The sequence below is a fragment of the Mytilus trossulus genome, chromosome 1, assembly GCF_036588685.1.
Source record: "Mytilus trossulus isolate FHL-02 chromosome 1, PNRI_Mtr1.1.1.hap1, whole genome shotgun sequence".
In the NCBI taxonomy this organism is placed as follows: Eukaryota; Metazoa; Mollusca; class Bivalvia; order Mytilida; family Mytilidae; genus Mytilus; species Mytilus trossulus.
In genome coordinates this window covers 95001866-95018447 of record NC_086373.1, presented here as the reverse complement: position 1 = coordinate 95018447, position 16582 = coordinate 95001866, and the positions used below count along the sequence as shown (strand labels likewise).

General features: G+C 31.5%; 1 protein-coding gene across 3 annotated transcripts in view; it reads right to left on the bottom strand.

The window, feature by feature from the left end:
* Window positions 1-269: 269 nt before the first annotated feature.
* Window positions 270-16582, bottom strand: part of LOC134691602 (DNA repair and recombination protein RAD54-like) — a 32978-nt gene continuing 16665 nt past the window's right edge. The window contains exons 5-22 of one of the 3 annotated variants that reach the window (XM_063552176.1): window positions 14402-14537; window positions 12935-13004; window positions 11859-11936; window positions 11052-11099; window positions 10544-10612; window positions 9628-9721; window positions 9235-9330; window positions 8726-8754; window positions 7701-7851; window positions 6661-6767; window positions 6175-6247; window positions 5369-5521; window positions 4795-4905; window positions 4064-4187; window positions 3649-3727; window positions 2812-2991; window positions 2101-2264; window positions 270-1123 (exon numbers count right to left, since the gene is read on the bottom strand). In XM_063552176.1, the coding sequence (XP_063408246.1) occupies window positions 922-1123; window positions 2101-2264; window positions 2812-2991; window positions 3649-3727; window positions 4064-4187; window positions 4795-4905; window positions 5369-5521; window positions 6175-6247; window positions 6661-6767; window positions 7701-7851; window positions 8726-8754; window positions 9235-9330; window positions 9628-9721; window positions 10544-10612; window positions 11052-11099; window positions 11859-11936; window positions 12935-13004; window positions 14402-14537 (1964 nt within the window). In that variant the 3' untranslated portion in view covers window positions 270-921. Of the gene's footprint in view, window positions 1124-2100; window positions 2265-2811; window positions 2992-3648; window positions 3728-4063; window positions 4188-4794; window positions 4906-5368; window positions 5522-6174; window positions 6248-6660; window positions 6768-7700; window positions 7852-8725; window positions 8755-9205; window positions 9331-9627; window positions 9722-10543; window positions 10613-11051; window positions 11100-11858; window positions 11937-12934; window positions 13005-14401; window positions 14538-16582 lie in introns of all 3 variants that reach the window. The other 2 variants (XM_063552172.1, XM_063552183.1) reach the window with 2 other exon arrangements.

The window sequence follows — 16582 nt, the reverse complement described above, 5'->3', positions numbered from 1 at the left end:
GCCAATGCTGCAGACAATATTTTGAAGTTCTATTCATCTGAAACTACAGTGCTTATCTTCAACAAAAATTACTAGAATAATTCATACAAATAAGGAATGCCTGTTAAAATGTACAAGCTCTATCGGTAATCAAGAAGGATTCATTGGAACCAAAAACAGTTTCTAGATACATACATTTTGCACAGGAAACATTAAATCAAGCAAACACATACATGAACCTGTTTTTTATTATCTATAAAAGCATCCACTTAAAAGTTAAAATTCTGCTCAAGCTGTACTTTAATAAATGTTATAAATTAAAAAGAGTGAGGGATAGACAGATAGACATGAGTACACATATGCTTTTGACTCTGTCAAGTGAATACATGTATACAGTATATAAATAAACAACTTTTTCATAAAACACTTCTTTCCACTTGAATCAGATATAATTTTTCATAAATACTGTAAAATATAGACAATGGCACAAGTTATTTATGAAGATTCTCCATCAACACATATCTGCAGTATTGATATATTACCAAAAGTAACAAACAACATCATCGCTTTATATTCCCACTGTTAAAACATACTTCTTAATTGATTGGATCACCCTTAAATAAATTCATTGCATTTTATCACATGAAGACAAATAATTGATTCTGTAATTCTTTTCTTGCTATAGTCCTTTAACATTGAGCAAAAAATATCACTGACACAACTCTATCAGAACTTCTTATTGCTGACAATGCATTACAACTCTCTTTTCCATATCATATTCACATGCCTTTTCAAACAAGAATAATAATTTCAATAACACTGACACCAGCCTGTCAGGCAGTTGGGACTTTCTTTTCTTTAAGTTCCTGCTGACAATTCATTTCAACACTCCTTTAAATACTATATTCACACACTCTTTCTAATAAGACAAATAATTTGATGCTACACAGTTTGTCTCTGTTCCTCATGAGATCTATGGTGAAATGTAAATGACACAGCTGAGTCCCAGGCACCTTTTAACATAACATCAACAAGTCCTTTCTTATCAGCACAGTGGTACCATTGAGACAGATCAGAGGTACAGTCAGAATCCTCAGGTGGAGGTCGAACCTGGATATTATTTACACATCTCCGACATTTGATTCTGGAAGAGAAAATAATTTCGTAAAATATTTGTAATTTACACAATATGCTGAAATGTCTCAACTGTTTGCTAAATTATAATTGTATGTTGAGTTGTAAGTCTTGAAAAAAGGTTTTACTACATGTATCCCATTAAATTAACTTTATGAATGCTTCTTGAGGTCAAGGACTTGTGAACACGGCTGACTGACATGTACACTGCAATCCTTTCATACACCAAATATATTTGACCTACTGTGAATTCATTATTCATTGGACAACAATTTTCTTAGATATTGTGATTATTGGTGACCCAAAATGTTCAACAAAGTACAAGTTGTCTATAGGCTAATATGCAAACTTTGGCATAACCACAAAAACAAATATCCACAAAAACTGGTATTGAAAAAAATAATTGAATTCACAATCTTGCTTCTTTTATCTGAGAAACAGACCTACACATGAAAACTGAATGTTGACAAATGAACCAATAAATAAGTTCAAGGCCAGATGTAACTCTGCTAGACAAAAGGTTATGCCATCACAATCCTCAGATAAGCATCCCTTTGTCTTCACATCATCTCAGGCAACACAAAATGCACAAAACCACTTGCTAAATTATTTTAGAGCATTTTTGCATTTGCTTAATACATAATCACATACTTTAAGTAAGCAATTCAAATAAAATCTTTAAATCCTACAAGTACTTTTTATCTGTTCAAGAATCAAAAGCAAAATAAAATTGGTTTATTCAAATAAAATCCAGAGGTAAGAGAAATAACTCTGAAGCAATCACTGTCTAGTACAGTACAAGATTTGTCATTTTTTATTGTAAGATTTTTTTTATTGATGTACCATGATGCTATGAAACTCAATAAATCATTTTACGCTTAACATTTTTTTTCTCTAATATTAGTTGAGGGCTTCATACTACTCTGAACAGATTATCAGTTACCTTGAATAAATGAAGAGGTTTAAAAAGAGCATAAGTAAACTTACTTGTCATGTGTATCACTAATAGTTTCTTCATTAAGGCGGAACAAGTCCTTTAACTCATCTCGACTAAAATGTTTTTCTACATCTTCTTCTTTATCTACAACACAACTGCTTAATGCTTTTTTGTGGGCCTGCCTCTGGAAAATTTTCTCTTCAATTGTCCCAGTCTGGAAATATAAAAGTGTTTGCATTAATACAATACGTGGAAAATCATCCATCACCACTACGACTCTTTATTCACGTGGAAATCGATAATGAGCAAGCAAGGATATCATACAATAACCAATACTTTTTATGCCTACACTTTTGAGTTTAGCTGAGGAAGAGTAGGATAACCGTTTAAACAAAAAGTTACTTGCATGAGTGAGCTCATTTAACACACAAAGAACTCATATTCTTGAAGACAAAAAAATATTTGTCATTACAATTTATTCCTTCTTATTCACATAATATATTTTGTCAGTATTATTGCACAAACCTTTACACTTTTATATTTTTGCCTATTTTCTCAATAATCTGGTACTGTTTATATTCTCTTGTGCGTTGTTTTCTGTACTCTTTTTTTTTTGTATCTATGTATATTTTTCTTCCTGCGTAGAAGATCCACTTGTGGCCTTTGGCTGTTTTCTGCTCTTACTGTGGTTTTTGTTTCTTTGACACATTCAACTTTTCCATTCTCAATTGTATATGTTAAAACTATGTATTGATACTCACAGCAATCAACCTGTATATAAAACACTGTTTTTTCTGTCCATCTCTCCAACATCTGGCCATGGCCTGATCATCATTGGCAGGGTTCCAGTCTGGATCAAACATCACCAGTCTATTAGCACCAATTAAATTTAAACCACAGCCACCGGCTTTACTACTTAACATAAATATGTATTCTGGGCTCTACAAATAAAAAGATCACAGAATTACATAAAAGACAAGTCAATGAATAAATATTTATATGATCGTTACTCAAGAAAAACAAGTGAAACTGCGAGCTACTGCTCACTGATGATACCCCGCCGCAAGTGGATAATATAAATAGTGTAAAAATATGCAAGTGTTCGGTAAACAGGAAGTTGTCGAGTGATGAATCTGAAAACGCATCACACGGTATAGCTGACTTATATAAATCCTGAAACCAAATTTCAGAAATCCTTGTATTGTAGTTCCTGAGAAAAATGTGACGAAAATTTTCAACTTGGCTATCATGTGTAAAATCATACAAGTGTTTGGTAAACAGGAAGTTGTCAAGTGATCAATCTGATAACACATCACACGGTATAGCTGACTTAGATAAACCCTGAAACCAAATTTCAGAAATCCTTGTATTGTAGTTCCTGAGAAAAATGCGACGAAAAATATTCATGGGACGGACAGACTGACGGAAGGACAGACAGAGGTAAAACAGTATACCCCCCCCCCTTTTTTAAAGCGGGGGTATAATTAGAAATAGAAAATAGAACTACATACAAAAATGATAATATGAATTATTACTTAATTTTGTCACTGATTTTTTTAAAACAATTTCAAAATATAAAATTATACAAAAGTACTTACTGATGGGTTGTTAAATTTCTCCACAATTTTAGCTCTCTTCTTAATTGACATTGTACCATCTAGCCTTACAAACAAATACCTATGAAAGAAAACAGATATTAGCTATAAAAGATATGGAATTTACACTATTCCTTAATGACAAACTGATTCTTTTGTATGTTCAACAACAAATACATTTTGATATTTGAGAGATTGGAACAACTAATAAATTTCTAAGATCTATAAATCTGTTAAATGTATATCCCATATGGACATGTGAAAAAAAATATCAGATTGGCACCAAAGTAAATTCTTTGAAAATTATCATCTATTCTTTCCTGTATCCATTTTATTTGTGCCACAGTTCTTAGGAAGTTAGTTTTCATTGTTTCCCATAGAGTTTAAACTCAATGCAACAGCTACATATTAAACTTACCCTCGCTGTCTAAACAATTTCTCACACAGATCCAAGGTTTGTGTATAGTTAGACACTAACACCACTTTATCACTTGTTGTGGTCTTTATTAATGCTAACATGCAATCTAGAACCAGAAATTTACCTGAAAAGAACAAAGTCGAGAATGAAATTCTCAGAGCAAACATATAGAAAGCTATGTAAATTTATAGATATTTATAGATTTTATTAGAAAAAGGATAAAAAAAAAAAAAAAAAAAAAGCAACAAATTTGGGCCATTGCCATCATCAGCAATCAAATATTTATGCTTCTGATGTTCTAGATCAGAAGATGCTTCACAGTGCTTCAATTCTTCATTGTGTTATGTAGCCCCAACATGATTTTGTTCCAAATGTGTAGACTATCACTTGCCTGCTACACATTTTTCTCAATGTATTGTACCTGAGTGTTTCATACTTTCACTGTGTATTGCTTTAAGAAATCTGGAATGTAATTGGTGACACATAAATACAGATACTTAACATTCATTTTGAGGTTCCAAGTTAAGATGAACATTTAGTAATTTATAAATACCAGTAACTGCCAGTATGTACAATACTCAGGCCAATGCTGAAAACTGATTCAAATAAGTATCCAATTAAAAGTATTATCATTCAGTTTTCTTCTTCATCTTTGTCAAATATGAACTTCCAAAAAGGGGAATAAAACTTTGTATTGATGCTATTCTACAAATCCCGTCTTATTGACTTACCAGATAATTCAGGTTTGAGAGTCTTCAAATTATGTCCAGCAGGAAAAACATCCAACGTCCCTTCAAATCCTTCAGCTTCTTGTAAACATTTTTCATATATCAAATCAGGATCTAAAAAAAGTAAGAAAAATTGTTTCTATCAAACCAGAATATGAAGTCATCTTGTTCAATAGTATTGGTGAAATGTGTAACGAAAATATCTTTTTCTTCAAAATATTTATAAATTCTAAACATAGGCTTACAGATCAGAAAATTGCTTAGACATTACAACTTACCATTGTCAAGCTACTGACCAAATGTGAAGTCCATCTAGTACAATGTTTGTAGAAAAATGTTCTGAATATCTTTGTTGGACAGACAAATGGACAGTGGTTTCAATATAGCTCATACTTTTGAGTAGGGGATAATTCACTTTCTAAAGCCTAAAGGTAATCTTTATAGTATGTTTGACTGTAATTTTTTTTTAATGGGAAACTAAAACATCATCTTAATTAACTGTATGCAAGGAATTATAACAAAATTGATGTAAATAACTTCAATGTTTCTTTTTAAATTTCAGGTCAAGACTACTTACGATTACACAATTTCTTGAGCTGTGTAATAAATGACAAACTACTTCCTGTTACTTTGTCTCCCTCCACTTGTATATCTGAGGATTTGGATCGGACCAACATCTTATATAGTTCTGACTGGAGGGGTGTCAGGTTACAGCACACTATCTGTTCAACTGAAAACATAATATGTATTTACTCAAAATAATGAAGGACTTAATATACTAGATGTAATAACACTGAATTGCTGTCATGTTGGGTTGTTGCCTCAATGACATTAATCCTCTATTAATTTATCTGAATAAATGTTTGGACATAAAACAATCATTGCAAGGCTATTTTATTTCACATTTGTTCATGTCAAGCCCATATTGATTTTGCTCATTGTTAAAGGACATACAGTGATCTTTAGTTGTGTACAGGCTTGTCATTTATAGTTTAGTTTAAACATATTTTATTTGTTAAAGTACAAATTGGATAAGACACAAGTCAAACAGACTTATGAAGTCTTCTCCATTTAACATGTATAGCAATATTATATAATAATATATGTATGAGCATGCATGTATGGAATGGTATATCTATTTAGTAAATATATATATAAATATGGATCAAAAGATGGAAAATTGAAGGAAAAGAAAATAATTGTCTCAGGGATAGTATTCATATTGGAAAGTATACTGCATCTCCTTATTTTGATAGTTATATCATTTCTACTACAGCATTTCAAGGCTATGTAAAGGAAATTTACTCTAGTCTAGTGCAAATAAAACAGAAAACAGATATGTTACATACAGTAATGATTGACACATTCTAATAAGTAACTTACCTTTCACAGGTAAATATCTGGTTAGTAAAGCCTGTGTTCTTCTAATGATGCATTTATTCACTATTGAGGCCAGCTAAAAAATACAATACAAATGAAATTTATAGATTTTACACAATTTCTACAGTACTTTGTTAAAATTCTTGGTCCAAGGGCAATAACTAAAAACAAAATCTCTTTTTTATTTCTTTTAAACTTTTCACAAATGTCTTAGAGAAATCAAGGCTTGAGAAAAAAAGCAATGCAATTTCTTATATTTCCAAGGGACATAACTCTTTTACTAATAATTAATAAGCTGTTTTTTGATTTTGCAAAGTCATTGCTGATATGAATCTATGATACAAGTTTCATAAAAATCTAGAGATTGCAAACATGAGAGCTCTAACAATACAATTTCCACATTATTAATGTTTCCATAATATGTCTAGACAATATTTCTTCTCTGAATGCTGACCTACCAAAGGTCGTGTAATCAGTCTCCTTTATTACCTCTTGAAGCCGTTCTTGTCCTTTCTTATGTTCAGCATCAGTTGAGCTAGCATCTCTTCCTCGTAATATTGGTGTCTCAAATTTCCTTTTGAATTCCTGTGCTGTACCTATTATTTAACATAGCTTATTACTACTTGATACAATTCTTTCATAAGTTTCTTATTTCAGATAGAAGGGATATTCTTCCAACTTTTGTTTAAGAGGTATCTTAGAAAATTATTACAATATTTTATGATTTTTATTTAATTTAAGGTTGATAGTTTTCCTTATCTGTAATGTACATATCATTTAAACAATTAAAAACATGTAGAATACAAAAATGTCTGACATTAATGAGGTCAACATATATAGATTTTTACATTGATACCAGTGGATTATCGGATTTATCCAATCGAGATAGTTAAATTATCAATTTTAAAGTCCGAGCCGCCTCGGCGAGGACTTTAAAATTTATAATTTAACTATCAAGATTGGATAAATCCGATAATTCACGAGTAACTATGTAAGAATCTGTTTCTCTAATGATTAAAAAGACATTTTCTTTTTTGTTAACCGAAAATCCCCTTCGAGTGCCTTTAACATTGCACAAAGTTGTCAATTTCATTAACACCTGTTATCATATTTTGATTCATTCAGTTAGCTAAAAAGGTCATGACCCTTAAAATCATCCAATGATCTTTTGAGATCACCAGCAACCACACGTTGATTAAATTTTTTTATACAATGGGTTCAGAAAGGGATAAATTTCCATAGAATTAGAGAAACATATTTATCTAACTTCAGAAAAAAACATTTTATTATGAATTCAAAACAATGTCAAACATTTTATACAATTTATTACATTATGCTGACATGCAATATTGGAACGATTCTAATCAACAACAATATCTTAAAGGAAATGTATTGTTCCATGTGAGATCCCCACCCCTATATATTATTCTTAACATGTGCTACAATAAACCAAATTATTTTTTCATAATTTTTTTCCCTCTAATATTATATTTCCCCCAACATTTCTGAAAATGTTAATACTAGTTTACCTAAAATTCCACCATTAACAAAGTGTACTAGACTAAAGTATTCTAACAGATCATTCTGTATAGGTGTTCCTGACAGTAAAATTCTCCTCTTGGCTTTTAATCCATTTAAAGCTTGGTATGTCTGGTTTTCTGAATTCTTTAATCTGTGACCCTGAAGAAATATATTATAAAACATATCTTCTCACAATTTATTTCAAAATTTTATCATGGATATCTTTTGATGCACAAAAATGTGTTTTTGCATGATCATTCTAAGCAAATTCAGGCAATTGTCAACGACTTGTAGCTAGAAAAATAGCTAGGTTACCCATCCTTAACTTGTGAAAATTGTTGATTACTGGACTTTAAACTGTTAATTTGTTGTTCTACAGAAAAGTATCTGATATCATAAATAACCTGATAGGCTAAATCTTTCTGCATCAAGGACGAGAAATGCTAATATAATTTGAATATGAGCCCAGCTTTGTACTAGACTGACATCATAAGCCAGATTTCAATGCGCTTGTTTTCAAGTTTAAAATCAACAGGAAACATGTGATCCTGACCAGAACCCACTAGTCTGACTAAACACGGACCTGTTTTTGCTCTTACTCCTAAATACCTCACGCTAAGGGGAGAAGCAGCCAATATCAATTTTCAAATTAATGGTTTGACAGCAGGGATCAAACCCTTCCAAAGTCAATGCAAACACCCTACCATGAGACCACAATATAATCTAAATGTCTCAGATCCCTTACCTCGTCACATATAACCAGTCCTACAGAACCTTTATGCATCACATGAGCATGTAATCTAAATGTCTCATATGATATAAGCTCTTACAGATTCCTTACCTCGTCACATATAACCAGTCCTACGGAACCTTTATGCATCACATGAGCATATAATCTAAATGTCTTATATGATATAAGCTCTTACAGATCCCTTACCTCGTCACATATAACCAGTCCTACGGAACCTTTATGCATCACATGAGCATGTAATCTAAATGTCTTATATGATATAAGCTCTTACAGATCCCTTACCTCGTCACATATAACCAGTCCTACAGAACCTTTATGCATCACATGAGCATGTAATCTAAATGTCTCATATGATATAAGCTCTTACAGATCCCTTACCTCGTCACATATAACCAGTCCTACGGAACCTTTATGCATCACATGAGCATGTAATCTAAATGTCTCATATGATATAAGCTCTTACAGATTTCTTACCTCGTCACATATAACCAGTCCTACAGAACCTTTATGCATCACATGAGCATGTAATCTAAATGTCTCATATGATATAAGCTCTTACATTTTCCTTACCTCGTCACATATAACCAGTCCTACGGAACCTTTATGCATCACATGAGCATGTAATCTAATTGTCTCGTATGATATAAGCTCTTACAGATCCCTTACCTCGTCACATATAACCAGTCCTACGGAACCTTTATGCATCACATGAGCATGTAATCTAAATGTCTCGTATGATATAAGCTCTTACATTTTCCTTACCTCGTCACATATAACCAGTCCTACGGAACCTTTATGCATCACATGAGCATGTAATCTAAATGTCTCATATGATATAATTAGAATAGGATTGGGATTTCTTCTTCCTTGTTGCGACATAAACTGATCTGCAAAATAAAACTAAAATGTCATTTGTTTGTCATTTGGTTTCTGGTAAAGTGTTGTCTCATTGGGATACCACATCTTTTTTTTTCTTTTTTTTTAATATTGAATCAATGAAAAAATGAAATAATATGGCAAACATTGTAATAAGAACTCCACTTCAAATTTTGGGTATACTTAAAAGCCTCTCATGCTAAGTTTTCTGAGATCAGACACCTAACAATATTTTTTTCTATTTTCAAACTTTTGCAAATCCTTTCAAAATTGGCTATGTTTCCATAAAGTTCTCCAATTCTTCTTACTTAGATTTCTATCTATTTCCTGTTTGGTACCAGAATCAATGGCCAATGGGTTTATCTTCTGTCCTAACCATTTATATATCTCATTATACCAATTCTGAAATATAATTCATATGCCGTATTTAATACATATTTGAAACAAGAATGTGTCCACAGTACACAATGTCCCACTCGCATTATCATTTTCTTTGTTCAGTGGATTGTTAAATTGGAGTAAAAAGTCTAATTAAGTATTGAAATTAGAAAGATCATATCATAGGGAACATGTATACTTTTATATTCGGTGAAAAGCTCATTAGAGCTTATGTTTGTATTGTTTGTCAATATGCTTAATCCAAATAAAGTTTTACTTACTTACTTACTTATGTATACTAAGTTTCAAGTTGATCGAACTTCAACTTCAACAAAAACTACCTTGACTAAAACCTTTAACGTGAAGTGGGACAGGCGATCGAACGAACAGAGGAATGAATGCACAGAGCAGAAAACATAATGCCCCTCTACTATTGTAGGTGGGACAGACCAGAAAACATAATGCCCCTCTACTATCGTAGGTGGGGCATATAAATATCAATATATATCAAGCATGCTAATAGCTTTGGGGATAATTTTATTAAAAATTTTCAATGCTCCCTATTAACAATACCGTTCAAATAGAGTTTATTTATTGAATAGTTTCATATTTTTCATGTAAGGTTTTATAGCTGACTAAGTTTTTCTCATTGTTGCAGACCATATGGTTGCATATAGTTGCTGATACCCACTTCATTTGAACTTCTCATTTGCATTCATACCACACCTTATTTTCATATTCATGTATGATTTCATATTTTTTCTCAACAAGATAAGAATTTGAAACAAAAGAACCTGGATTATTTCTATTTGCAGTAAATATTTCCAACATATATTTCATTTTTACCTTGACTAAACTACTAGGTGCTACCACAACTGCCTTGTCTATATAAGCACAACAATCTGGACTTTGTTTCTGTAATGATACAATGATTAACACCTTTAAAGAAATAAAGTGTATAAAAGAATTACAATTAAAAATAACCCCTAATAATAATACATTAACATATTTAAATAAATAAAGTTTATTAAAAGAACTGCAATTAAAAATGTCCCCTAATATCACAAGAGCATTAAAAAGGAAAAACACTATCAATTTTCAAATTCACTCGACTTATTATTGAATTAAGTAGAGCACTTTCAAGGTGTTTTTTTTAAATTTTATTTGACTGTGCAATCTAACATTTAGGACAAAAAATGGTGCTCAAGTATTAAACAATCTTTGAAAGGCAATATGGACTATATCAAAAAAAATACATTAATAAGATCCCCTGAGGTGTCTGGGTGCTTACAGAATCCTGCTTAATCTAAAGGCCTTTGATAATGTCCATATAAATGTTATGCATGGTACTTACCAATAATGTCCACATTAATGTTATACATTGTAATGTCTTCCCCAGTCCCTGAAATAAAAAAAATATCTGGATTTTTCTCTTTGAAAAGTTTACCGTCATTTTGGTTTTCTTGAGAAGTACTGTAAATTCAGAAATTATAGCAAAGTTTTTATCATTGCGATTAATGCTACTGGGTGAGTTTTGAAAGAATAAGAACTTGCATTCTGATATATGATACATAAATGTATGCATATTTTCTCAAAATTACAATAATTAATCTTGCAATTTTTCTACTTACCTAAAATATCGCAAAAATAAAATACATGCATATGTATTCACCAATAAATCATTTTCTATTATTTAATTTTGAACAAGAATGGACACATTGTTTTTCAATGCGATTGTCTGATAGATCCGAAGAGCACACAAACATTACAAATCAAAACAGCCTAAATATGAAACCTTTCTTTTCAGCTGTACTTGGTAAAAGGGGGTTGAAATTTCAAAATAAAGGATTTTGATAGATCCGAAAAATTCAAATTCTCATTACTGTAAAGCTGCTGACTACATATACTTTCATTTTGTCAGTAGAACTTGAGAAAAGTGTGAAGAAAAAATTTGGAGTTTAACAAATTGAAATATTGCAAGAACACAATACCAAACAAAAAATAAGTGTTTGATTGATTGTAAAAGGACTTACAGGTTACAACTATTCATTGTCAAGCTACTGACTAAATATGAAGTCATTCAGTATGGTAGTTTCTAACAGAAGTGACAAATATTTGTTAAGTGAACAAATTAAGGTGATTTAATATCTATATTGCTTACCATTTCATCAGCCATGATACAGCCATAACTGTTCTCTATTTGATCTCCTGTCACACAATCATACATAAACTTAACACCCTACAACATAAAATCATTTATTTTTAAGTCTACACAGGGGTCGAATTGAGCTTTTTTGTGTACTGGCCAGCTGGGCCAGTGAACTGAATAATCTACTGGTCTGGCTCCAAGTCAACTGGTCCTGCAAAAATGTCATTCATTTGACAAACACTAAATTATATAAATGATAGATGTTTACTTTTATTTTCATGCTTTCTCTTGCATGTGTTCTCAAGACAAAAAGCGATTCCATATCATTTATACCCATAGATGTATTTATATTCACATTTTCTTTTGTCAATTTCGATGAACTCTATTCCTATCTTCCTTTTGAATGTCTCTTATTTTATTTGTCTTGTCAGGCAGTTTAACTCCTTCCAAGAATTTCCGTATTTTGTGTTGTTGTGAAGGAAGATTACCTGTGATATTAATTAACTTGATAAATTGTTATACTAATTAGTACCCCAATACAGTATAATTGATTTTACAGGTAAATTAATTTTGTAGACAAACCGAGATTGATGCAATAAGTGATTTTTAACAACAAATGTCTACTTGTCAGCTGGACCACCAGCTGACAAAATCTACTAATTTGACCCAAATTCTACTGGGCTCAGACCACCACACTAGCGCTAATCTCGACCCCTGTCTATACATAAATTATTTTTTCTGAGGGAATCAAAGATATCAATGCTTCTGGACTTTAACATATTTTTATATTGGGTTGTAATGTTTGACAATTTTCAAAGAGAAAAATATGCAGATAAAAATTTAGAGGAGACATTGGAATGAACTTAAAATAAATTTCTAAGCAATTAGGAAATATGATTTCAAGAATAAGCATAGCTATATCCAATTCAAAAAGTGCTGATAAGCAGGACCATTATTGTGAATGGCAAGTTTAGACTGCCACTGCAAAATCTGTTGCACTAGATAGTGTCAAAATATTGAAATATCAGTAGATTATTCCCTGCAAACATTATATATCATTATAAATCTAGACATTTGATTTAACTTACCTCCCTTTGATGAGGACGTAAAACCTTTGTTAACACTGGATCTACTACTACATGAACTGGATGCTTCTCCCTGTAACATACACAAATCACTGTATCACGATATAGGAAGATGTGGTATGACTGCCAATGAGACAACTCTCCATCCAAAATAGTATAAAACAATATAAATAACACTATCCAATGGAATTCTTGCGAAGAAACAAATCCATTAGAGAGTATAAGCCACAGAGACAGAAAAATCCCTAGTTTTTATACATGTACTCAGAATAAAATTGAAAAATTCTGTTAAAACTTCACCCCTATATATTTCAACACTACTATTGATGTACATTGTCAAATATAATCTTACTCTTAGGTTAAATTTTCAGCATAAAATTGTTTGCCAAAATTAATTATTTTGGTAATTTTGCACTTTTTTGTTGAAAATTTGCATACTTCTAATGTTATATTTCTGTGTGAACTGTGGTGGGGTGTAATTTACACTTAGACACTAGGGATATTAACCAATCAGATTCAAAGATTATGGCTCCATAAGAAATTCTTCACAAACAAAAATACTCCAAGGAAACTTCAAAACGAAAGTTCATTAACAAATGGCAAAATCAAATGCTCCAAAACGTCCCAAGCAAATGAATATATATATACTACAACGTTGTTTTCAATTTAGACTTTTTTTTATATATATACTGCAATATGATATACTACTGGGGACAATATTTCTCAACATTAATGCAATAACTATTTAAAATTCATTGTAATGCTTCAGTCAGTGACCTTTTTTCATGAACCTTCCCTTCAATTGTCATGCTGAAGAAGTGTCAAGTCTATAACTGTTTGTTTATGGCACATTGTTAAACTGCTGCTGGACCCTTCCCTACATTTGTCATTTCACACTGGGTAGCGTCACATTTGTTTGGTTTGACATAAGTATCAGTCATTTTCAATAAAAACATTGTCAATTTGTTAATAATATAAATGTAAACTGTATGTTTGTCACACTGTTATTTGTTTTTCAGTCTTGGTGAGGTAATATTGTGGGTTTTTTATTTAAACAATGGCAATTGTTGTTAATTAGAAGAATGTCAACTGGTATCGTACCCTTAAATGTCCATAAAAATTCATTAGCAGTTTTAAGTGTTAATATATACCACCAATTCAAAGTGCAAATTGTGGAAAACTCAAGTCTTTTATCCAGATGTTTCCGAAATAATGTTTATTTCAAAATTCTACATCCATAAATAAACAGGAATGAACAGTTATGTAACTTTATAGAAAACATCATTGTATATTGTAAATTTCTTTCAGACAAACTTAAGCAGAAAACTTAAAATTGAAAATTGCTTATTGATAAAAAGTTACTGGACTGTGACCTAGGGGCAGGGCCTTGAAATAGTTGTCAAACTGATACATGTAGTAACTTTATAAGAAATAATTAATAATGAGTGTTTTCTACTTAATTTGACATACAAGTCAACTTTGAGTTGTTCATGTGCACTGAGTTCTGGTGGTGTATATAAAACCAAGGCTCCTTCTTCAAATGGGTCATACAAAGGCTGTCTGTTTCCCTGTCGTCTGACACCTAAAGCTCTATTAAGGGTGGTACCTGTAAAACAAATGAAAATACAATCAGAGAAATGTTCATCTGCAGTTTCTATATATCATGACATTTTAAGCTTTTCTTCATATTTTTTTTTAGCAGTATTTTTTTCTCTTTTTATACCCCCACTTTAAAAAAGAGGGGGGGGGGGGGGTATACTGTTTTACCTCTGTCTGTTCGTCCGTCAGTCAGTCCGTCCCATGAAACTTTCGTCACATTTTTCTCAGGAACTACAATACAAGGATTTCTGAAATTAGGTTTCAGGGTTTATTTAAGTCAGCTATACTGTGTGATGGGTTTTCAGATTGATCACTTGACAACTTCCTTTTTACCGAATACTTGTATGATTTTACACATGGTAGCCAAGTTGAAAATTTTCGTCACATTTTTCTCAGGAACTACAATACAAGGATTTCTGAAATTTGGTTTCAGGGTTTATCTAAGTCAGCTATACCATGTGATGCGTTTTCAGATTGATCACTTGACAACTTCCTTTTTACCGAATACTTGTATAATTTTACACATGGTAGCCAAGTTGAAAATTTTCGTCACATTTTTCTCAGGAACTACAATACAAGGATTTCTGAAATTTGGTTTTAGGGTTTATCTAAGTCAGCTATACTGTGTGATGCGTTTTCAGATTGATCACTTGACAACTTCCTGTTTACCGAACACTTGTATGATTTTACACATGATAGCCAAGTTGAAAATTTTCGTCACATTTTTCTCAGGAACTACAATACAAGGATTTCTGAAATTTTGTTTCAGGATTTATATAAGTCAGCTATACCTTGCGATACGTTTTCAGATTCATCACTCGACAACTTCCTGTTTACCGAACACTTGCATATTTTTACACTATTAATATTATCCACTTGCGGCGGGGGTATCATCAGTGAGCAGTTTCACTTGTTACTCCAATTTCTCAAATATTGTATCCATCATATTTTAACAATCATTCTCTATGCTTTAAGGGCGTATGATACAGTTTTGATCCCGTATTTACATTTTGATAAAAAATTCCATATAGACTATTTTTTATTTGATTAAATCAAATATGAAACCAGATGCTCCGCAGGGCGTAGCTTCATACGACCGCAGAGGTTGAACGCTGAACGGTTGTGGCAAGTATGGACACAACATTCAAGCTGGATTCAGCTCTAAACTTGGATTGTGATTAAATAGTTGACACAGCATAGGTTTCTGACACAGAATGAATGTGTTCTAATGAACTTAAAATTTTTGTTTTCTCTTACAGCAATTCACTATGCTGTTGAATATTAATTCTTTCAAAAAAATGTTTGAAGAAATTTTCTTTTTATTTATGAAATTTCAAATGAGAAAATTGAACCCAATTTTTTCAATCACATCCCCCTTTCCCTTATTCCAAAACTAATCTCAATTAAAATTTCTAATGGAGTTTGCAACAATAACTACTCATTTAAATACATCATAAAATATTAAGATGTAAAAAAACTGCTTGTTATCACTCAATGGTAAAGATTATTTTAATTCATCAGTTGGTAGTAAAAAGTGAATATACATTGTATATTGTATATAACAAAGATTTAAGTTGATTCTGGACAAAGAAAGATAACTCCAATTAAAATAAAACAAAAATTGCTATTTCACAATATTGTGTAATTAGATATTTCTTGCTTACTATTCTGGACAAAGAAAGATAACTCTAATTAAAACAAAAATTGCTATTTCACAATATTGTGTAATTAGATATTTCTTGCCATTGCACAATACTGTGCAATTGAAAAGACTTGCTATTGCACAATACTTGATATAATAATTTTAGATCCTGATTTGGACCAACTTGAAAACTGGGCCCATAATCAAAAATCTAAGTACATGTTTGGATTCAGCATATCAAAGAACCCCAAGATTTCAATTTTTGTTAAAATCAAACTAAGTTTAATTTTGGACCCTTTGGACTTTAATGTAGACCAATTTGAAAACAAGACCAAAAATGAAGAATCTACATACACAGTTAGATTTGGCATATCAAAGAACCCCATTTATTCAATTTTTGATGAAATCAA